Source organism: Chiloscyllium plagiosum, unplaced genomic scaffold, assembly GCF_037043375.1.
Source record: "Chiloscyllium plagiosum isolate Xiang-an unplaced genomic scaffold, Cpla_swu_hap1 HiC_scaffold_26, whole genome shotgun sequence".
In the NCBI taxonomy this organism is placed as follows: Eukaryota; Metazoa; Chordata; class Chondrichthyes; order Orectolobiformes; family Hemiscylliidae; genus Chiloscyllium; species Chiloscyllium plagiosum.
Genome location: NW_028270164.1, coordinates 15003053 through 15028123, shown reverse-complemented (window position 1 = coordinate 15028123; position 25071 = coordinate 15003053). Strand labels below are relative to the sequence as shown.

General features: G+C 40.4%; 1 protein-coding gene across 2 annotated transcripts; it reads left to right on the top strand.

The window, feature by feature from the left end:
• Positions 1-656: 656 nt before the first annotated feature.
• Positions 657-25071, top strand: LOC122562966 (fibroblast growth factor 6-like). Of its 2 annotated transcripts, none has more exons than XM_043716267.2 (3): positions 657-1002; positions 14395-14498; positions 15687-25071. In XM_043716267.2, exons 1-3 carry the CDS (start codon positions 699-701, stop codon positions 15861-15863), a joined length of 585 nt encoding a protein of 194 aa, XP_043572202.1. In that variant the 5' UTR covers positions 657-698; the 3' UTR covers positions 15864-25071. The 2 variants fall into 2 exon arrangements, with proteins under 2 accessions (XP_043572202.1, XP_043572205.1); XM_043716270.2 differs by lacking the exon at positions 657-1002 and adding an exon at positions 1736-1911.

Below are 25071 nucleotides of genomic sequence, written 5' to 3'. Positions count from 1 at the left end.
TATTGAATTCTGGGTGGGATGGAGTAGGGAGGAGAGTGTCATGTGTCACAATCAGTGAAGGGTGGTGACTTGCTTAAATCTCGGTGCATAGTTTCAGAAGTACTCCCCTTGTGGCGGATGGACGGTGTTGGCATTTTATGTGCAGACTGGATGCAGGTGCCATTCATTCTAAAAGGAACCTGTGCAAATAGTTTGTGGGATTTTATCTATTTATTTTCGGAGATTTTTGCTGTGAATATATAGGACTGTTGCTGTATTCACTTTACAGCAGCATGGGGCTGCTCCTCTACAGTAACATGAGGTGATGCTGTGCATTACCAGCATTGCGAACCTCTACATCATCGATCTAAAATAAATAGACGTCAAATTAACAAACACTATACTTTCCAGAAATGCGCATTCTATTTTTTATTTTAATCTCGAGACTCAGCTTCCAAATGTCAAAAGCCAACATGTATGACATCACTGGATGCATTAAACGCGAAACCTATTGGCCACCAAGTTTAATCACCAATATAATGACTGTGTTAAAGGTATTTTATTTAATATTCTCTTTGGATTTTGAGTGTGTCAGCAGTACTTTTAAACAGGCTCCAAAAATAAAGAGAGCACTGACAGACTTCAGACTGAAAATCTAGAAGCTCGGTTATTTTTAGTGTATCAATTCCTCACCCACGTGTTGGTTTAAGTTGATTAGAATGTTCCACCAGGCGACTCTCGACTGGACCTGGCCAGTTGTTCTCCTCGGCCTTCTGACTGGGATAGCCTCCCCGGCTCCAATAGCAACGAAAGCGAGGGGGAGCTTGGAAGGGAGATGGGAGACTCTGCTCTCCAGGTCCCTGTATCCGATCTCTGGGAGGAAATTAGACCTCGGCTGGGACAGGGACTATTTCACTGGAATCAAGAGAGTGAGGAGGCTTTATTGCAATGTTGGCATCGGGTTTCACCTCCAAATCACGGCTGATGGACAAATTAATGGAGCACACACTGAAAACCAGTACAGTAGGTAGTCAGCATCTTTTTCTTTCTAAAAAAAAATTCTAATCCAGTTACTGCTAACCAAATCTAATTCTTTGCAACCTTTTGTTAGACAAGCATCTATTTAGGCAATTTCGTGCAATGCACAGTTACCTCCTGCAGGACTTAAAGAAGCATCATCTCTCTGTATTGGCCCAGCTCAGAAGCAGTAGGAAGTTATCCCAAACCATGCAGTCTTTTCTCCATTGAAGTGCCGCAGTCTTTCAACACGAGGAACAATCTCTTTAAAAATGCCAGTCTGAATGCTTAAAAAAAATTGGTAGTCTGTTGTTGATGCATGATGGCTTATTGCAATGACATAGCCGGCCCTGTGCTTGGCAATGCCAGAAAAGCTGGCCAGTAATAGTACATGTAAACTTTGCTTGTGGTTTGCTTTAAGATTTTGAAGGGTTAAATGCATTCGATAACTTGACTAGTCTTCAGCAGCATATGCAAAAAAATGCTTTATATAGAAATGGAATAAGAACTGTGCTTAAAAAATGGACATTGTGAAGAGAATAAGAGAAATCTGCAGAAGCGAAATGCTTGTTAACTTGCCTTATTTTTAATACTTAATGTGGCCGGTTGTTACACGTGGACCTTAGATAGTTAAATGCAAGTTGTGGACAAAAAGGATACTGTATAAATAGAGAGCAGAGCATGCCAGTTTGGCATTCCCCTTCTTGTTTCCGGGTAGAACTGTTATTCTTGCGTTTACTAGGAACAATTCTACACCTGTAACTTTTAAATTATTTGTATACCTTGTAGTGAAGATGGACAGTTACTGGAAATTGAAAGAGTCTGGACATGGGCTGGCTTTCAAGTAAACCTTATTGTGAATTGGCTTATGTACAAGATTGGGTCAGCTGATGTTGAAAGGAATCAGGAACAGCAGTGAGTGTATTTGCGCCGCATTGTCGGCTCTATTTTATTCCAACCAGACTTTTTTTTCCCCCCACCTTTCTCCCCCCACCCCCCCCCCCCCCCCCCCCACTTCCAAAGCGCTCCTCTCCCACGCACCACCCCCTTCTCAAATTTCCCATCCCCCAAAACGCTTGGTTAAAATTAGATTGCATGTGAGGTTTCAATGTATGTCTCTGTGTAGTTGTGAAATGGGTGCTGTTTGCAAAAAGACCATACTTTTCTACGCAGTGTGGTTCAGGAGTTCAACTTCGTTATGTATTTTATTTTCATGTTTCATCAACAGCAAACTTTTTTTGTTAATACAGATTTGCTTTATCAAGGCACTGAGATCTTTAAAGTCTATTTTGGTATTTGTAGCATTTTCAACCATTTTTGACACAGTTTTGTTTTAATAAACACCCAGGAATCCAGAAACATCAGGAATTTTTTTTCTGTTTGCAATGCTGTCTTTTTCAAAAATAAATTCCTGGGACATAGCTGGCTGACTATCATTTATTGCCTATTCCGAAATTGCTGGCTGGCTGACTGATTTAACAGGCAGAAATATGTGTTGCTGGAAAAGTGCAGCAGGTCAGGCAGCATCCAAGGAGCAGGAGAATTGACATTTCAGGCATAAGCCCTTCTTCAGGAATGAGGAGGGTGTGCCAAGCAGGCTAAGATAAAAGGTATGGAGGAGGGACTTGGGGGAGGGGCATTGGGATTGTGATAGGTGGAAGGAGGTTAAGGGGAGGGTGATAGGCCGGAGAGGGGGTGGCGGCGGAGAGTTCGGGAAGAAGATTGCAGGTCAAGAAGGCGGTGCTGAGTCTGAGGGTTGGGACTGAGATAAGGTGGGGGGAGGGGAAATGAGGAAGCTGGAGAAATCTGCATTCATCCCTTGTGGTTGGAGGGTTCTTAGGCAGAAGATGAGCTTTTCCTCCAGGTGTCATTTTGCCATTGTCTGGCGATGGAGGAGGCCAAGGACCTGCATGTCCTTGGCGGAGTGGGAGAGGGAGTTAAAGTGTTCAGCCACTGGGCAGTTGGGTTGGTTGGTGCGGGTGTCCCAGAGGTGTTCACTGAAACGTTCCATAAGTAGGCGACCTGTCTCCCCAATGTATAGGAGGCCACATCGGGTGCAGCGGATGCAGTAAATGATGTGTGTGGAGGTGCAGGTGAATTTGTGGTGGATATGGAAGGATCCCTTGGGACCTTGGAGGGAAGTGAAGGGGGAGGTGTGGGCGCAAGTTTTGCATTTCTTGCGGTTGCAGGGGAAGATGCCGGGAGTGGAGGTTGGGTTGGTGGGGGGTGTGGATCTGACAAGGGAGTCGTGGAGGGAGTGGTCTTTCCGGAACGCTGATAGGGGAGGGGAGGGAAATATATCCCTGGTGGTGGGGTCTGTTTGGAGGTGGCGGAAATGATGAAGGATGATACAATGTATCTGGAGGTTGGTGGGGTGGTAGGTGGGACCAGTGGGGTTCTGTCCTGGTGGCGATTGGAGGGGCGGGGCTCAAGGGCGGAGGAGCAGGAAGTGGAGGAGATGCGGTGGATAGCATCGTCAACCACGTTTGAGGGGAAATTGCGGTCTTTGAAGAAGGAGGCCATCTGGGTTGTTCAGTATTGGAATTGGTCCTCCTGGGAGCAGATGCGGCGGAGGCGAAGGAATTGGGAAAATGGGATTGCGTTTTTACAGGGGGCAGGGTGGGAGGAGGTGTAGTCTAGGTAGCTGTGGGAGTCAGTTGGTTTATAATAAACGTCCGTGTTGAGTCGGTCGTCCGAGATAGAAATGGAGAGGTCTAGGAAGGGGAGGGAGGAGTCTGAGACGGTCCAGGTAAATTTGAGGTGGGGGTGGAAGGTGTTAGTAAAGTGGATGAACTGTTCAACCTCCTCATGGGAGCACGAGATAGCGCCGATACAGTCATTGTAGCGGAGGAAAAGGTGGGGGGTGGTGCCAGTGTAGCTGCGGAAGATGGACTGTTCCACATATCCAACGAAGAGGCAGGCATAGCTGGGGGCCATGCGGGTGCCCATGGCTACTCCTTTGGTTTGGAGGAAGTGGGAGGATTGGGAAGAGAAGTTGTTCAGAGTGAGGACCAGTTCAGTCAGTCGAAGGAGAGTGTCAGTGGAAGGGTATTGGTTGGTTCGGCGGGAAAGGAAGAAGCGGAGGGCTTTGAGGCCTTCGTGATGGGGGTCACGAAGGCCTCAAAGCCCTCCGCCGCTTCTCCAGCATCTGCAGTCCTCACTTTCTCCTAGTTGATTTAACAGGCAGTGGAGATGCTGGTGTTAGACTGGGGTGGACAAAGTTAAAAATAACATAACGTCAGGTTGTAGTCCAAAAGGTTTATTTGGAAGTACAGTACAAGCTTTCAGAGCGTTGCTCCTTCATCAGGTAGCTAGCCGACGAAGGAGCAGTGCTCCGAAAGCTTGTACTTCCAAATAAGCCTTTTGGATTATAACCTGGTATTTAGTTATTTTCAAGTTTGGCTTAACAGGGACATTTCAGAGGGCAGTTAGGAGTCAACCACATATCTGTGGGTCTGGATTAATCTGTAGGCTAGCGCAATTGAGGATGGCACATTTCCTTCCTTAAAATCCTGTGGGGCTGAGATAGGATGAATAGCCAAGGTCTCTCCCTCGAGTAGCAGAGTCCAAAACTCGATGGCATAAATTTAAGGTGGGAGGGGAAAGATTTAAAAGAGACCTAAGGGGCAGCTTTTTCATGCAGAGGGTGGTGCGTGTATGGAATGAAGTGCCAGTGCAAGTAGTGGAGGCTGGTACAATTACAACACAAAAAAAAACATCTGGATGGGTATATGCATAGGAAGAGTTTAAAGGGATATGGGCCAAATGCTGGCAAAAGGGACTAGATTAGATTATGATGTCTGGTCAGTTTGGATGAGTAGGAGCAAAGGGTTTGTTTCCGTGCTGTACAGCTCTATGACAGTAAAACAGACAGATGTTTGCAACAATCCACAATGGTTACATGGTCAATAATAGGCCAGCTTTTAACTCCAGATTTTCATTGATTCAAATTTCATTATCTGCTGTGATGGAAACCCCATAGCATTAACCTGGACCACTGGATTACTAGTCCGATGACAATACCACTCTACCACCGCCATCTTGCAACATGAAGGGGCATCCTAAGAATACATACTGTGAGGCTGAAGCACATTTGCAGCTTGCAATGATTCAATTTATCTTTTGACATTTCCCTTGATATATACTGAACAAAAATGCTTGACATTTATTTATTAATAATCTCTGTGGAGAATGTATTGGTGCTGAATCCTGGGAAAGAAATCAAAAGCAGATGCTAATTTAAAGTAACATCAAAAATTGTCTGCATGGATAGAGTAGCACCATGATTCTGATGGTTGGAGTCAGTGCCCATCTCTCTACCTGCTTCTCATCAGCAATTCCTTTGACTGCTTAGCCATTTTTTTCTCTCTCTGGGCACTGTCTTCATCTATTTGATTCAGTCCTTTCCCTCCCCAGCTCCATCCCCTCATTAGCAGAAATACCACCACTTCCTGGCTGCTTTCAGTTCTGATGAAGAGTCACTGGACGTGAAACGTTAAGTCTTACCTCGCCACAGGCACTGTCAGACCTGTTGAGTTTCTCCAGCACTTTGTTTTTTGTTTCGGCCATAATTCTTGTTAACCTTCTCTACAACCTTTTCAAAGTTAATGTATCATTTCTAAAGTGTCCTGACTAAAATTACGTACAAACCCAATAGTTTCATTAAACACATGAGCTGCCATGGCTGCTCAGTGGTTGGCACTGCTGCCTGAGGGACCTGGGTTCATTTCCAACCTCGGGTGACTGTCTGTCCGTGTGGAGTTTGCACATTGTACCTGTGTCTGTGTGGCTGTCTTCCAGGTGCTCTGGTTTCCTTCCACAGTCAAAGATGTGCTGTTTATGTGGATTGGCCAAGCTACATTGCCCATAGTGTTCAGGGATGTGCAGGCTAAGTGGGTTAGCTGTGGAAAATGATTGGGGTTAAAGAGTGGTGAGGGGAGTGTTCTGGGTGGGATGTCTTCAGAGGGCCAGTATGGACTCAATGGGCCATATGGCCTGTTTCACACTGTAGGGATTCTATGATGACATTTTGATGGCAGAAACAAATAACTTGGCAGGCATTTACATACACCATGAACCCTACAGGTTTGTTTTATGACCCATTAGATGACTCCTAAGATGTGATTACCAATCTCAAAATTACTCCCATATATTTGTTATACGTAACTGGGGATTCAGGCTTTTGAATTGTTACTGGGGTCTGAAGTGGGTTTAATGGTAGGTACTGAACACCAAGAAGATCAGCTCTGTGATAAAAAAGAAAGATTAACAATAATAATGCAATAATGAAATGTCCAAAGAAGGATATCCTACAGTTGATTATTCAATAATAACAAACGCTGGAATGGACAGTTGAGCAAGCCTGGAGCCTTCATCAATCTGAAGCAAACGGACGATAGCTGGAATAACCTAAGAATGGGAATTCACCTTGCATTTTGCTACCTTCTGCCAATTGATTGACACTATGTTGATTCTCATTGAGGGTGCATTTGATTTTGGGCCAGATCGAAAATAACCTTTAACGTTATTACCCAATTTCAAAATTACCCCCCATGTGTTGGTTGATATTTATAGGGTAAGGGCATCTCGAGCTGGGCCAGCATTTATTACTCATTCCTAGTTGCCTTTGAGAAAGTGATGGTGATCTGCCTTCTCTGAATCACTGAAGTCCATTTTGATTAGATATACCCAAAATACCACTAAGGAGGGAGTCCCAGGATGGTGAATGGTTTGGAGGGGTCCTTGCAGGTGATTGTGTTCCCATGTATTTGCTTTCCTTACCCTTCCAGTTGGGAGTATTTGTACGTTTGGAAGGAATTGACTAAGGAACTTGGGTGAAATTCTACAGTTCATCTTCTAGATAGTACACACTAGTGCTACTGAACATTGGTGGGGGAGGGAGTGAATATGGTGCCAATCAAGTGGGTTGGTTTGTCCTGGATGGTATCAAGTTCTTGAGTGTTATTGAAGTTGCACTCATCCAGACAAGTGGGGAGCATTCGTCATACACCTGCCTTGTCCCTTGCAGATGGTGGACAGGCTTTGGAGAGTCAGCAAGTGAGTTACTCACTGCAGGATTCATAGCTTCTCTCCTGTTCTTGTAGCCATAGTGTTTATATGTCTAGTCCAGGGTTTTTTCTGGTCAATGGTAGCATCTAGGATGTTGTTAGTTGGGGACTCAGCTATGGTAACGCCCCTGAATGTCAAGGGGCATTGGATTCTTCCTGGCACTTGTCTAATGCAAATATTGCTTAACACTTGTCAGCACAAACTGGGTATTGTCCAGGTCTTGGACTATTTTGGACATGGACCCATTCATTATTTGAGGAGATGTGACAGATGCTGAATATTTTGCAATCATCAGTGAATATCCTAACTCTCTACCATTTGGTGGAAGGAAGGACATTGACAAAGCAACTAAAGATGCTTGGGCCTAAGATAGATTCCCTGAGGAACTCTTGCAGTAACATCCCTATGGCTGAAATGACTGACTTCCAACAACCTCAACTATCTTTTTTGTGCCAGATATGAGTCCAACAAATGGAGGATATTCCCTGATTGCAGTTGCCTCTAGTTTTGCTAGAGGCCTTGATGCCACACTTGGTCGAATGTGGCCTTGATGTCAAGGGCTATCACTAACACCTCACCTTAATATTTGAGACCCAGTGAAATACCTTAAGGACAAGATATTTTTGCAAATAATGATGTGGCATAAAGAATTATCCACCCAAAAGTACAAACCTGTATAATTACTTTTATAAATGACCCTCTTCCATGGAAATAGCATGAAATTCTGAAACCATAAAAGATTCATGATAAAGAAAACTTTATAAGAAGAGTTTGGTGGCTGTCCTCCTGGGGTAAATTTCTGATGTCAGCAGCTGGGTGCGAATATAATGGCCCAGATCAGTTGGTTGTTGTAGAGCTTGTACAATCCTTATTGGTATCAATGGAGTGAAAATCTGGTATTTTTTACTAAAAGACCAGTGCCAGGTTACCACCCAGGCTGTGAAGATGGAAATCTTTCTTTATCACAGCCTTTTCCTTTCCCTACGGCACATGTATGGCTCATACGCAGGATTTTTTGTTTTCTGCAGAAATAATTTGTCTTGTTCACTCTTTTTATCTGTTCCTCTTCACATTCCTTTCCAATGGCTTGATTTTAGTCTTCGTCTATTTCCAGTTCTGCTCTGTCTTTGTTGCCATATCAGTCTGAGGTCCTTCATTTTGTAAAAGGAATGGAGGTTGAGAAGTTTCTTGCTGGAGACTTTGAACTATGGAGATCTGAATCTGAATGTAAAGACACTTCACTTGTGGGAGAGGCAGGGAGTCATAGATGTAAGATAGTTGCAAATTAATTCTACAAGAAGTGCGGGAGAAATGTCTTTACTCAGTGTTTAGAATGTGGAACTTACTATCTCATGAAGTGATAGAGGTAATAGCACAGATATATGTAAGGGGAAGTTGATAACTACATGAAGGAGAAAGTTGTAAGAATGATAATGTGACATGAAATGAGAGGAGACTTGTGAGAGGAACCAACGATTCCACTGAAAAGCCTGTTTCTGCACTGAAAAATGTTACATAGGATCTTTCAGCTTATGGGAGGAAAAAAGTCGAACATTGTTTGGCAAGAGTTGAGGAACTCTCATGTTGAGTTAGGGAGCAGCACAGGAAGAATCTCAAATGTGGGAATCTTATTTTGCCATGTAGGCAGAGGGAGGGGATGGCATTGAGAGTGTTTGAAAATCAGCGTGCTCAGTAGAAGATAAGAGAACGCAGAGGTCATTCTGTGAGCATGATCTTGATATTTCCATTCTTTCCCCATCCACGACTCCCATTCCTCGCCAGGCAATTTTGGACTGCATTGACCCTGGCTGTTTGACTGGGTTCAGCTGATCTATGTTTTGTATGGACAGTAGGTGGTAGTAGAGCCTTGGACTTGGTGCCCACTCCAAATAGGGTCTGGAAATTGTGTGCCTCTAAATCACGAGTGACACACCGTGCAAGCAGACCTTTACCCTAGTTGGCCTCTTGTCAAAAACATTAATCAAATCAACTGCAGAGGCTGCAGACATAAACCTATCTAAACTAAATGGAAGTTTTTAGCTGCATTTTCCTGAACCATTTCCTGGGTTTGGCTCTTTATGGCTAATATCTGTCTAGTTTTAGACAAATTTAAAACTGTTTTACATGAGGAAAATCCTGATCATGTAAATGAGCAAAAAATCAAGCTTCAATCTTCTAATTGGAAAAAATGTAAAATTGAATCTTCAAATGAATTAATAATGGGAATCTGGAACTATAAGGGTGGTTGATGCAGAAACCCTCATAACATTTAAGAGGTATTTAGATGTGCACTTGTGATACTTGTGATTTTTAACTTTGTACACACCAGTCCAACACCGGCATCTCCAAATTGTGATACCAAGACATACAAAGCTATGGGCCCAGTTCTGGAAAATGGGATTAGACTAGTTAGATGCTTGTTTTTGACTGGTGTGGACACGATGGGCCGAAGGGCCTTTTTCTTTGCTGTATATCTCCTTGAGAGCCTGAAATTAAAGTAGGAACGGAGAATATCTCTTTTAGAATAATCACTGCTGTTGTGTGAGCTGTGTAGAGAGTTCCAATAAAATATCCCTATACAATCTTGCAAAGAGCCAACATCTTGATTAATGGAGGTGGTGAGGTGCTAAGAAATTTGTATGTAATTTGTCATTACATAACGTCAAACACTAGAGACATACTGATATTTTTGCAATTAATGAAATGACTCTGAATGGCATCAGCATTTGGAATCATGTGTTGTCACACTAAGGAAATATTTCTCTGGAGCGACAGCTTGCAATACAGAGAGAAACTTTCAATGTGGGTTTAGTTCCCACACCGACTGATGTTACCGTGAAGGACTCTCCTTCTCAAGCTCTCCCCTCGCCTGAGGCCTGGTGACGCTCAGGTTAAACCACTACTAGTCACCTTTGTTTAATGAAAGAGCACCCCAATGGCCTGGTAGGATTATGGCAACTTTTATCTTTTACTTATAGCGTCATGTGACTCCTACTGTTGGATTCATACAAGGAAGGTGTCACCTTGACCTATTTCTAGAGTGTTCTTTTGTCAGCGGAGGAGGATGGGAGTTGATTACCAGACTCTTAACTCGGCGTGCCATACTGTGATTGGTTACAATATGTCCCTAGTCCTCCATACACGAGTGATCAGCGACTCTGTGCAATACCACTGTGACAAGATACTATGAATCACAGGTACTTCACAAAATATAGGAAGAAAACATGGTCAAGACTGTCATTTTGGATGAGATCCCACATCTTCTGGCAGATGGTTCCCTCATGACATTGATGAAAATTTCTCTGCCAGATCTATATTCAAATTTTCCATTTCCTTAAATAACCGGGGATGGTATTAAGTCAGCTTGTCAGGAGTCTTGCCTAACAGTCGAATAGTCAGTGGGTAACCATTGTTCTCTGGGGATGTTTATTAAGTGCCTTTGGTTATTTAGATACCCATTCCCCAGGTTTCAAGTCCCCAAACTCAAGCCAACAGCCATGAGTCAGACTGTCTATCACTCCTCAATGCCACATCAGAAGTTCAGGATTTCCTAGAGACCCCAGGTTGAAGGTGACTGAGGATGGGATCTAGACCGTGCAGTGCGATCTTTATGAGAAATAGGTAACTGGGGGTCAGAGGCAAGAGCAGGAATTAGCTTTTCAAAGCACCTCCATCCCTTCAGGATGCCAGGTCTTTTGGTCAGAATAAGGGTCGCTGATAAAGAGGAATTTCCTCTTCATTCAGGAGGCTGCTTTCAGAAATCTAATGGATGAGCCTGATTGACATCTCACTTAGAATACCATATCAGCTGTTCTGCACTCCTACTTTAATCAGGAGAGGTTTAACCACACCAAGCGACTGACACATGGCCCATGAGTTAGTGGGCATGGTCAATAAATTGTTAAGTTATTAAGCATTAAATCCAGCCCCTTATTTTATGAAAGACAAAGTCTCATAAGATGGCCGACTGTATTTTCTTCCAGAGGAATTCAATGTGGCAAGAAATGTTGTTGGTGTTGTAGGTGTTGGCATCACTTTATTGACACCACGGTGCTGACAGGGGATAAAAACTAACAGCACAATGAAGGCCATTGGAATGCTCAGTATCTGTTGACCCATAAAGCTGGATGTGTAAGCCTGGAGACAGAGACATGGTGAAGCCATGGTCATTCATCATGGGAGATTAGTGCTTCTTACAGTTACCCAAAGTGTTGATCAAAGAATGAAACAGTTATCTGGGCAGGGAAACTAGAACTTTGTGCTTAAGGCTTCTGGCCCTTCAGGAAAGTTATTGTGCAGAGAAAGCATGGACAAAGAAAGTAAAATCTTATCAGAACGTCACGTTAGGATGTTCCCTTTCTGCATAAAGTAAGAAATATACCTATTTTATTGATAGTTCACTTTAAACTCAGGAAGGTGAGAGAATGCTGAAGTGGAAGAATGAAGTATGTATGCTTTAATGCCCAGTGCTAAAATAAACAACTGAGAAAGTCTTTTCTGTAGATGTTGGGATGTATTTGGAATTATTAGTTTTGGCATTCGGCATGCTCATTTTAAGTTGTTTCAATGTTGAAATAAATCTTATAAACTTGGGTTTATCTTTTTCAAAAAAAAAACACACTAAAGGTGGAATAAATTGTAGGAATTGTATTTGAATAGCATAAGAAATCATGCAACATTGGTTGCTAAACACGGTATGGATGGAGGAGGAATAATTGTATCGCATTCATGTTCAGAAACTTTGACATTAGTGGTTATGAATGATCTTTCTTTTTTATATTTTGATTTCTTGTCCTGGAGTGGGACTTGAACCTGAAGCTTCAGGCTCAGAGGTTGGGATGCTACCCACTACAGCACAAGATCTCCATTATAACAATGATGACACTTCAAAATATTACAGGTAGAGTCTGGTTTGTGAAAAGGATCTATTCATGAGTATGTTTGCCAGTAGGAGCACAATATGAAGGAGCCATTTGTAAGTATAGGAAATATTTGTATGTTAGATCTTTAAATTTACCACCTGTATGTAATTGTGCTCATGTCTGCGTGCATTCATAAGTCAGGCATTCATTCAGGGAACCATCTGTGCTTCAATCACTGTGAAATACTTCAAGATGTCCTGAGTGCAATCGTGCTTTTAAGTGCAAAGTTTCTATATTTTGCACTTTTATGCCAATAGCAGTTACAGCCGTTATTACTATAGTTCAACATAATTGGTATTTCAGGTGCCTTAGCATGACCTTGTTTGATTTCAGAAGGCAGTGCCTTAAGCTACAGTATGACAGACAAATTTATATGAAAGAAATGGCTGAGTGAACAGATATTGTGACATTGTACAGTTATTCCCTAAAACAGTAAGTAACAAATCATTGCATAATGATATTAAAATACAGCGTAAGCTAGATGTGACACCAAGGGGCTGGTTTTCAACTGATATCCACTTTATTATCACCTGAAAGAGCAGCTGTGGATGATTAAAAGGAGGGTGTTAAACTTAGATTTTGCACATCCAGGTCAATCTGCGACAATTTTAAGGCCGATCTGTACGTGACCCATCAGTGTTGGGTATGAGAGGTTCAGACCATAAATTTACATACTTAAACTGAAATTAAAAAAAAAAGCCCTGTCTGTGATTCTGATGTGCAAGAGGCCAGATTGTGACCACACAGGTTCAACCTATTTGTGCCAGGCCCTGATTAAGCCTGATCAGGGGTCCTTAAAGAAACCATCAGCTGTCTGCTCAGAAACTTCCAAAACCACTTTTTAGTTTGTGTTTTGTGGGGTCAGAAATAGCTGAAATATTCCCCCTCACTCCATTAAAAAATGCTGCTCCCTCCCTGACTGACGGCCCCCTCACCTTGGAATCATTTGCACCAGACTCCCCTCACCTACCCCCAGCTAGACATGCCTTCCATAGGCCTGACCTTTTTGTCTGCCTGGAGAGAACCAGCAGGTTTCCTGATGTCTCTTGATTTGGAAGCTGAGTGCAGCTTTCTTTTTTGATGCCCACAGCTCACTTGTGAGATTTGAACTTGAAAATAGTCTCCGCCTATTAACCATAGCTTTGGGTGGATGTTGTAGTCACACTGTCAGTTAAAAACATTTAAATATTAAGCTTTTTTGAGAGAGTTTGTTGTTGGCTTCTCTCTCTCTCTCTCTCTCTCTGTGTCTCTCTCCCTCTCTCGTTTTCTCATCCTTGCACTCTTTAGCTGTTGACCATAGCTCCATGGAGGAGAGACTGAATAGATTGAGATTATATTCATTGCAATTTAGAAGAATGAGGGGGAATTCTGTAGAAACATTATTAAAATTATGAAAGAAATATATAAGATAGAAGTAGAGACTGGCGTGTGAAACAGTTTCAAAAAGTATCTGGGACAAAGTCAGTTTAAGTACTCTCCTCTTAAAATGCAAAAAGCCTAAGCAATCAAACACAGTTATCAATAAAACAGACAAAATGCTTGGATTGGAATTCAAGAACTTGATTCCTTCCTCAGGCACATGATGTGACAATCAAATTTGTCAATGTAGACAAATCGTTGAATACTTCCTGAAAGCATCTAGTTTTAACCCCTTCTGGAGACAGGATAGAAACAGTTCAATGCATCAGAGGTTAAAATAATTATTACTTGGTGCTTAAAAAATAAAACTTTATTGCAAATGTGACAATTTTATCCCTCACCCAGACAGACTAAGGCTGGAACATTAAATATATTTTGTTATAATATTGCTTGTATCTATTTTAGTGTATTTTTAACCACATTTAGATTCTGATTTGGAAAAAAAAAGACCTTTTAAAAATCATTGGAATTTTGACTTTCTTAATTTTCTTACCTTTCATTTCCAGTAATCTAAATTATTGGAAATTTCTGCTTGTTAGATCTTCTGGTGTGCAACGTGAGCGGGACTACAATTAAAGTAGTCAATCAATTGTAAATTGTAGGGTAAATCCTGAAGATCTGATCAGGCATTATAATTAATGCAAGTTTACGCATTGCATCAAAATTGTAAATGATCTGAACTTAATAGTCCTGGGATAATTAACAGTTCAATGCTCTAGCAGTCAATTACAAGGTTTGGAACTGAAACTAGAGATTAAAGGACAATCATTTGAGTAGGGAGGCTTGAACACTAGTTTGAGATGAGTTTTACTCAGCACACCACAAAGAATAAACCCAGAAATATCATTCATACTGAATGTGGGAATGCCCAACACTGGTATGAAATAATTCAATCAATTGCTTTAATTCCATCATTGCAAATGAAGATAAAGATTAATTGTGTTACTGAGAGTAACATCTATCAATTATATTTATTTCATATATTTAGGTCTCTTAATGATTTCTACAGTGGAGTTGGGCGTTGTCAGTCTGTATGGAGTGAAAGCTCATGCCTTCATTGCAATGAATAGCAAGGGCCGACTGTATGCAACGGTAAGTGAATCAAATATGTACTGATCTCCAGTTGTAAAATATGGAATTATCCAAAACAAAACTTGCATTTGTATCATCAGCTTAATAACCTATTTCCATTCCAGTTGCTCAAACTACAAACTGCTCCCTGGTGAATGACAGAGGGAATGATTAATGTGACCCTTTATTTGTCACCAGGATAAATATTCTGTTTGGGTCTTTCACATTTTACTGAGCAATTATATCAAATAGCACTGATTTCACCAGACCATTGTAAAGAGGCAAGTTTTCACTAAATAAGATGAAAAGAGTTGAAAAAATGACGATCAATTAATAACTGATTATGACTATAAAGGTCTTGAAACTGTAAAGCTATTTTGATACATATTTGTTTGATAATTCAGATAGACAAAATAGTATTTGCATGTTTAATTCTACAAACCATATTATTGCACAGGTAGGTGGCAAAGGGAAATAATAAATACGGAAAGGGGAATACCGATATATTTTCTAATCAACCTGTCATTATAAACTATCTAGAGCAGGTGGAACTTTAACCCAGGCTTCCTGGCTCAGAGGCAAGGACACTACCACTGAATCACGTGAGCCTGAGGGGAAGAATACAGAACCTATTGTACAATACTGTGAAGCTCGCTCCTTGCTTCTCAAGATGTCCCTTGCCTTTCCTCCATATCACCATTGATGGCATGGATAAGGTTGATAACTCACTGACCATCACAAGCACCTACTCCAAAATGTCACTCTACAATCTGTTGTCATATTTGCTTGAACTCCACACAACAGATGTGCACTTATATCAAAATCAGCGTAAATTCAGCCTTGTATGTTTGTAGTGAGTGCTGAGGAGAAGCTGTGCTTATCCCGGTGGCACAGTGGTTAGCATGGCTGCCTCATTGTGCCAGGGACTTGGGTTTGATTCCACCCTCCAGCAACTGTCTGTGTGAACTCTGAGTGCTCGGTTCCTCCCACAGACCAAAGATATGCAGGCTAGATGGATTAGCCATGGGAAATGCAGTGTTACAGGGATAGGGTAGATGAAATGCTCTTCAATAGGTCAATGTGGACTCGATGGTGCTGTTTTGAGAGGTTAGGTAAGATGCCGAACGTCATTGCAGATACAATAAATGTGAATGATCATCAATGGACACTTTTTTTTATTTCTTTTTTAAAAAAAAACCTCTCTTTCAGGTGAACTTCAATAATGAATGCGAATTTAGAGAAATACTCTTGCCAAATCGCTACAACGTGTATGAATCAAAGACGTACCCAGGGATGTACATCGCATTGAGCAAATATGGAAGAGCAAAGAGAGGAAGCAAAGTTTCACCCATCCTGAGAGTTACTCATTTTTTGCCGAGATTGTAAAGAAATGGGGCAACTGGATACGAGAAGTATCACCAGACATCATTTTCATGGAAGTAGAATTGCAGAAAAGTATACCATGTACAGGACATACATAGATAAATGTTAAGTTATTAACTTATGTAGAAACAGCGTAACCTGTAAATATGTATTACTTTTTGTAGTTATTTGACACAAGTGAGCTACTTCATTAATGCTGCTTTTTTTAAAAAAAAGTATGATTTGGGGCATAGTAAAAGAGTCACCTACCGTATTCGTTGGATTAGATTGTCAGCCCCAGAACAACCAGTTAATTCAGAGACCAGTTATCAGTAGCGAAAGGAAATAGTGTAGTGTATTACCTAATTTCCTGCATCAAAGGAAAAAAAATGAAATAAATTAAAAATGTGCAAACTGCCTCACACCAAAGTGACCTCTGACCTTTAAACCAGCTGAGTCAAGACAGCTGTAACAGTGAAGTAATTGTTGGATCTTTTGGAGATATTAGGAGTTTGGTGAAATTCTTTTTTGTTTTTTTGACAGTTTGCATCTGAAAGGTTTCTGGCTGCATAATGTAGAATTTGCTGATGGTGGGGTACAGGCTATGTGCATCCTAAACAGGACTTGTAAGGTTCATCAAAAAGCAGGCCTAATTTCATTAGTTTGAGTGAGTGGCCAGTACCTATCAAGTGTCCAGTGAGTAATAATCAAATTCAGCCTAAAAGCGTTGCCAGCAATGGCTTCAAGATTTGAGAGTGAGGGTTGATGGGGATGAGGGGATAATGAAACACTCAAGGGATCTTAGAGGTCCCATAGATGATTCTGAAGTTCCTCTGGCTTTACATTAAAGCTCAAAATAAATTTGCTCACGTTGGTCACCATCTGTTTGGCCACATCCACGATAGGTGAACATAGCCAGCCCTGTGCCTATTCCACTGAGGGCAGCACCACAAGTGAAATTGGTCTCAATTTGGTGAGATCACATCTCAAACCCTGTGAAGTTTTGGTCTTTTTATTTAAGTAAATATATTGAAGGCAGTTTATGGAAGGTTTATGACTCGAGTGGGTGGTTTCTTATGAGGAAAGATTGGAGAATCTGGGCTTTTGTTAAAAATTGGAGTTTAGAAGAGCAAGGGGAGAAGTTATCAGATCCTGAATGGTCTTGACAAGGTGACCATAGAAAGGACGTATACCCTCTTGAGTGAGTCAGGACTAGGGGACACTGATTAACACTGTCATAAAATTAGGTGTCATCTTTTTAGGATAGAGATGAGAATTTTTTTCCCCCCCTGAGGATTGTGACTTTGGAGCTCCCTTTCTCAGAAGGCAATGGAAGTGGTCTCATTCGAATATTTTTAAGTCAGAGATAAATAAATTCTTGTTAGACAAAGGGATCAGAGATTATTGGATTGATGGGGATGTGGAATTTGGAACACAAACAGATCAGCCAGGAATTTATTGAATGCCAGAGTAGGCTTGAAGGGCTGAATGGCCTACTTCTGTTCCTAATTCACATGGAGGCATGCATGTGGATATTAGATCACACTTTATTTTGAAGGTTTCTCATACCTATTCTCGGCCAGTGACTGGATGTCTATAAATTTCTGAGGCAAATATAGTGTTAGACAGATTTCATGCTACTTTGGGGGACAGGGCAGAGCCTAAGAAATTGTTCACTTGTTGTCACTGGTTTCCATCTGGAGGAATAATACAACAAGGACCAACATCATTTCCTCTTCCATGATGTCTAGCCAGCCCTCTCAGGAATTGCATGTGAGACAAATTTGGATTCAAGTGCAGCCTTGGTGCTCCACCTTGAATGGGTACCTAGCTAGAACCCACTAATGAACCAGATATGCGCGTTGTGAGCATTTTGACCAGGCACTGGAAGGTGTCCAGTGGAACTGCGCCCCAGAGAAATGTCAGGCCCTTCAATAGAAAGGAGCAGAAAATGTTGGTAGGGGGAAAAAAATAACATTTTCCTTGTTGGCAATGGCCTTTTATGGAACTAGAACCAAACTGTTCAGAATAATAAATTATTTTTGTGGGTTGCCAACCTCTTTAATGATATAAAAACCAAAAGAACTGCGGATGCTGTAAATCAGAGGCAAAAATAGAAAATGCTGAAAAAGCTCAGCAGGTCTGGCAGCATTTGTAGAGAGAAATCAGAGTTGATGTTGCGGGTTAAGTTTTGAGGAAGGGTCACTCAACCCAAAACATTTAATTCCGATTTCTCTTCACAGATGCTGCCAAACCTGTTGAGCTTTTCCAGCGATTTCTATTTTTATTTGTCTTTAATGATCTATTAAGGCATTGTTTTGTTATTATCCAAGAGAGATGCAGGTGCCATTGTTAATGCCGTTGGTTTTCACGCGGCAGCCATTATATGCCACTTCTGTCTTTGAACAGCTGAGGGCATTCCTGGCTATAAGTTATGGACCTTTTTGTTTCTTTTTCTCTCTTTTTTGCTACAGTTAGGAATTTGCCAGGGCTCTTCTGGTAGAAGGGCTTCAGAAACATCAAAGATAAAAAGAGGAGTACGTTTAGGACCTAGAGCAACAAATTGTGATTGGACATGCTTGTGTTCTAACAATTCATTTTTAAGATAAGGAATTTAAATATAAAATGCCTTTAGTGCTATATGCATAATTCTATAAATGTTGACTTTGACACGGTGGTGCTGAGTGGACAGCTCCAGTGCTGGTTTACTGGGATTTGCTGTCCTGGGCGCGGGAGGATCTGAAGCCAGTAAGTTGCTATAAGTGTGCAAAAGGAATAAGCATCCTATTCAGACACTAGTCTGCACAGTACAGTGGTTTATGAAAAGAAGGAGCATACTGGAAAGCTTACTTACAGATAGCAGGATGCTTTGCAATTTTAAGGCAGTGAGGTACCACAGGATTACATTTCAAATTTTGGACATTTGCATTAATTGGGAGAACTTTCACAGTGAATTGTTACTACCCAAAAAGCTGGTGGAAGCATATTCAATAGCATCTATCAAAAGGGAATAGATTAAGGTTAAATATTGGGAAGGAATGCCTTTCCAAGGCTAGGGGAAAGAGCAGAGAAAGGGAGTAAAGTAGGTTGCTTTTTCAAATGCAATGGGCCAAAAGCCTCTTTCTGTTCAATTTTAATTTAATGATTTGCTGTGTTATTTGTCAAAAGGAATACCTAAACAATCTTAGAAAAGCAAACTACAGTAGATGCAAGAGATTTGAAAGAAACACAATCTGCTGGAAATATTCAGCAGGCCTGGCAGCTTCAGTGGAAAGAGTAAGAGTTCATACAGATCTTCTTCTGAACCCAGTTCTGAAAAAAAAACACATTTGAATTAATATTAACTCAGCTTATCTCTCCACACATTTTGCTACAAATGGCACACAGAACATTTCAACTCAACTGTTGAAATTTCTTTAAATAATTCAATCGCTTTGTTATATTTCCGTGATAGACCACTAACTGTATTCCTTATTTGCCAACTCACGAGGACATTATAATTAAACAATTATATTTGTTTTGTACATTGCTGGTCTGCAGCTCTTTGTAAATGGTGCCTTTTGCTGGAATGTCTATCTGTGTCTGTGTCTTAGGTGAGGATTCAGCCTGAGATTTTCCTTCCATTTCCTTAAAATGATTTGGAGCTTGGTGAGTGCAGAGGCAAAATCTATAGGCTTCATGATTTAAGCTGAAACCTGATGAATGGCCAATTTGGTGAAGCTCTGGAGGAAACCTAGCATCTATAGACCTCATCAATGCAGAGTCAGTGCTATCAAGAGAGGAGAATATAGAATTTGGAGGGATGGGGAGCGCTGGATGGTGGGAAAGAAAGGTTTGCGAAACACATTTTAGTTGAAGTATCAAAAAGTGCTCCAGAATGTTTTAAGGATGGCCAGTGGAATTTTACTAGACTCTGATTTGTAGTTTTATCGTGCCATGTGACCAGTAATTAGTCTTATTTTCAATTGTTCCTCTTCCAAATAAGATCCCTGTTAGCCACAACATTGATAAATGCATTGAATCCTGATATCAACCTTTGTACTGAATTGAAGTGGAATATGTTGCAACGATTAACCAGAACTTCAAAATAATTAAGTGAACCCTATAAAAAATAATATTGCTGCAACATATTTTCATGTGGATTTGATATTCTGTTTTTTGAGTTTACCTTGATAAGCTGATTAGTGGATGAAATTTACTTGTAGTATTATCATGTAGTACTTAAATATTAACCGTGTTTGAAAATGCACTCAATTACTTTAATTTTGGGATGAAATGCAATTTATCAAGAAAATCTCTACCGCACAGTGTAAGATGTTGAAATTTATATTGCCTTGAAGTTGAAATATCGCAACATGTATAGTTGTGATTTATGTAATTTTCTGTGAATTTTTTTTAAAATCTATTACTTGTAAAAGTGTATCTTTTGAAATGGTGCTTCTGTTTTTAAATGAAACTGGTCAAATCCTTTCGTCTACATTTTTTTAAGCTGCTTTTGGCACAGAACACTGGCATGAGTTCCGTAACAAGATGAATTCATGTGAATGTCACAGAAGGAAAGGTGGTAATAGGTCTCAGCATTATAGTTTAAAGGAATTGATAATCATTCATTATTCATGTAGAATGATTTTTCATAGAGAATGAGTACACAATGGAATGTAATTGAGTGACAGACATTTGAAAGCGAACACAAGGTAATAAGTTGTTTGAATTAATCAAGCAATTCTGTTTGCTCTCCTGATTTCAAAGTGGAAACCTCAAGAAATTTACAATCACTAGATGATCTCTTCAATTGACTACTGCCTTGTGTTCACTCAAAGTCTGTGCTGTAGTAGCATGTCTTGTTTAATTTGGTGGAGAGGTTCAGATCAATTTGGGGGCTACGTTTGAACTTTTGCTCTCTCCTCTCTCTCTCTCTCTCTCTCTCCCTTTCTTCCCTCTTTTCTCTCGTTCTCTTTTCTCGCTTTCTTTTCTCGCTCTTTTCTCCTCGCTCTTTTCTCTCGCTCTCGCTCTTTTCTCTCGCTCTCTTTCTCTCTCTCTCGCTCTCTTTCTCTCTCTCGCTCTCTTTCTCGCTCTCTTTCTCTCTCTCTCGCTCTCTTTCTCTCTCTCTCGCTCTCTTTCTCTCTCTCTCGCTCTCTTTCTCTCTCTCTCGCTCTCTTTCTCTCTCTCTCGCTCTCTTTCTCTCTCTCTCGCTCTCTTTCTCGCTCTCTCGCTCTCTTTCTCGCTCTCTCGCTCTCTTTCTCGCTCTCTCTTTCTCGCTCTCTCTTTTCTCTCTCTCTCTGAAATACTTATAGAATTAGTTTCATAAAATACATGGATTTATATGACAATATATCTCAATACAAACAGTGCAGACATTCTACGTTAAGAACACACCACAAAGGTAATGAAATAGATCACTAGGGCATTTCTTTAGTAATATTTGTTTACAGGATACATGAGAAAATTCCTACCCTCCTTTGAGTAATACCATAGGATCATTGAAGTGGACCTGATGGCCTCTCAAAATAATATATTATCTAAAGGACAGGGCAAATGATAATATTTGGTGGACAAGTGTAGTATATGGAGGACACACATGGATTAGTGTGGTTTATGAAAGATAAACCATTGTTAGCACAGCCTAATACAACTTGTAAAGTTTACAATTTCCAGAGAATGACCTGAATTACAAATGGTTAAATTCCATAACTATCACAATGTGATTTATTTGTACAGATCTTAAAAGTTGTTCCTTAAAGATACAATTAATTCTAATCTTATTAAAATTTTGATATGTTCAGTAGTGTCCTATGTTATAGAAAAATTGTTACATTGAACTTAGTTAAGAGGCTCAAATCTGAGTAAAGTGAAAATGATGTTAAAAGTGGGAACAGACAGAAGGTCAGAGAAAGTGACTAACCAGAAGGAAATATTGAGAAAGTTAGGAAGGGGAATGAGTAGGGAAAAGGGAGTGCAAAGAGAGAGAATGGTGAGTCATTGGTCACTGGTGGGCAAAGGGAAGAGAAGATGGAAAAGAATAATTCCAACCATAACACCCATAAACAATTAAATCAAAAGCAAAATACCACAGATGTTTGGAATCTGAAGTAAAAATAGTGCTGGAAAAACTAAGCAAAATTTGTGGGGTGATGAACAGAATTAATGTTTCGAGTCTCATTCACGTCGTAAGAATTCCATGATCCATAAGCTAATATTATATACCCTATAACCTTGGTATAAAATAACTGGCCTCCATAGATGATTTGCATATACAATGGATTTTGTCTGCAAAACAATACGATCTCTAATCCAATTCAGCCCCTTCAGGTTACAATACTCGGGTAACCCACTGAGGAGTTTGCACGTTCTCCCCGTGTCTATATGGGTTTCCTACAGGTGCTCCGGTTTCCTCCCACAATCCAAATATTTGCAGGTTATGTGAATTAACCATGCTAAATTGTCCATAGTATTCAGGGATGTGTACTTTAGGTGCATTAGTCAGGGGTAAATGTAGAATAATAGGATAGGGGAATGGGTCTGCTGGGCTACTCTTCAGAGGGTTAGTGTGGATTTGTTGGGCCAAATGGCCTGTTTCCATTCTGTAGGGATTCTATGATTCATTGGGTAACTTACATATGCCTTGAACCCAGTATGTTTTGAGCACAGTTTAAATGATAGTTTATGCTTTCTGATGTACAGGGCCCTTACATAATTTTCCATGTGAGCATTTCATAAGTTATAATGGAAGCAGATGGAGAGGGAGATGAATTGTAATGAAAGCAAATGAGATAAACTGACACTTAGCTTCCTAATTGATAAGGCAAGTGCATTATGAAATGGAAATAGACACAAGAAGGATGAAAACTTGTTCACAGTCAATGATCAGCTCTTCTCAGCTAAAGCATGATTCGGGGCAATGCAGGTAGCCTGCAGCTCCTGTGCAGGGACGGGAATAATGAACAGGTTTCATTTGTAGATGCAGAAATATTGAGTAAAGATAGATTTGAGCTGTGATAGCCTGTGGAAATAAAGGCTTCAGATATCACGTTTCACACTTGAATAATTTGTGTGAGGGAAAAGTGGTGAATTAACATTGAACCAAATTTCAATAAAGTATCAACATCTTCAAGGGGGCATACAGAATTTTTTTCTTAATTCATTCATGGGATGGCAGCATTGTTGATGCTAGACAAGTATTTATTTTTCATCCCAAATTGCCCTTGAGAATATGTTGATGAGCCATCTGCAGTGCATGTAGTATGGGTGCATGAGGGAGTTTGAGGAATTTAACCCAACAACTGTGAAGGAATGCTAACCTTGTCTGTTTCCATTTAATAATGCACTTGCCTTGTCACGGAGGGAGCTGAATGTCATTTAATCTCATTTACTTTAATTACAATTCATCTCCTTTGCCATCTGCTTTCATTATAACTTAAACCATTCTTCATGTGAACCTTTTAAGGGTGCTGTACATCAGGAATCATAAATTATCACTTAACAGTCCTCAAAATATGTTGGGTTCAATGCAGTATCAGTTATGTCCAAATTATCTGTGGAGGCTAGTCAGGGTGGTGTATGGCTTGGAGGGGAACTAACAGCTGGTGGTATTCCCAGTTATCTGTTCCCCTTGTCCTTCTAGATGGAAGTAGTCAAGTTTGAAAGATAGTACCTAAGGAGCTTTGGCAAGTTGCTGCAGTTCATCTTGTAAATGTTACACACTGCTGCCACTATATATTGGTGATGAAGCGAGTGAATGTTGAAGATGGGATACTTTGTTGTGAATAGTGTCGGGCTCCTTGATCAATGTTCGAGATTTGTGAGGGAGGAAAACGGGCAAAAGATGTGATAATATCACACGAAGGTGCTGGGATGCAATGGTTTGGTTGTAACTAATTTATATTTATAAAGGTTTCAGTACGTTCCACTAACCAATAATCTATGTCCATATACCTTTTGCATAAAATGATGGATGCTCAAAGTCCAACTGTAAGTACCTACAATTATGTTAATGAGGATAACGTTTCAGGGTTGCAGAGAGGTACTGACACTAACATTCTCTAGCTGATTGTGAGGGTGAGGTAGAAGTAGGTTTACAGCATGTAGAGCCAATTCTGTGATCCCTGGACTTTTCCCATATTGTACCATGTCTGCAGCAGAGCTTTACACGATCTGCCTTTTATCTCCTGGGTCATGGAAACAGTTTCAGTGCGAAACCTCATACCAAATGATCGCATTAGAGAAGATAGGTACTTAAAATTCAATCCTTGCAAAGGGTTTCATGTCTAGGTGTTTAGGGGACTGGATCAAGTTCAATTAGATGCATAACTGGAAAGAGAAAACATATTTGCAACAATACTTTCATATACATCAGGACAAGAGCATAAGAGGCTGGTGTTATTGAGTGGAAACTTAGCATGGGGTGCCATAAAATTTTTTGCAATTGTTAGCATGACTGATAGGGTGATGTATGATGTGTAGAGTGGGGTCGTTGAAGAAACAAGGGTGCATGGAGCAGGAAAATGTAGGATTTATGTTCAGGAAAGATGAAATTGAATAGCCCAAATGGCTTTTACCATACAAACATGTCAAGATGCTGTGATTTCAATCCAAGGAAGCTATTTCATGCAGATGAAAGGGTTAATATTTGCTTTATCCAGTCTCCCAATGTCCAAAGAAGCAACAGAAAATGGCTCCTACAGAAGTGAAGCATCCCAAATTTATCCATCAAAGCTATTTATTGTTGTGAAGGACCTACTTAAAATAAATAATAAAATCTGCATTGGGATCATTTCTTTTTACCCCCTTGTAATACTTGTAGTGGTTGCAATGCTTCATTGTACAATATCTGTATTTATGTATGTGATATGTATGCCCTCTGCACACCGTGCAATTAAGATGCAGGCAATGCAGGATGAAGATGATCATTTTGTTAGCTCCAATGCTTTCTGTAGGTTTTTCTTAGAGCGGGACAAAGATATCTAAAGATATATTAATGCTGCTCCCCCATTTTAACCAAGGACTGTAATCTCAGCTTCATGTTGGTATGGTGTGATAATCAAAGATACCTCGATTACAGCATGAACTACTAGGAAACTGTACTGTACAGTTGCATAAATTATGGTTTGTGCAGCAAAAAAATGTAGAAACCTCTTTAGCATTTATTTTCTTTTGTACTGTTGTGTATGTGCCATGCACAAGACCATTTAAACCTATCTATGAAGTTATTTATTAAAAATTATTTTATCAAGAA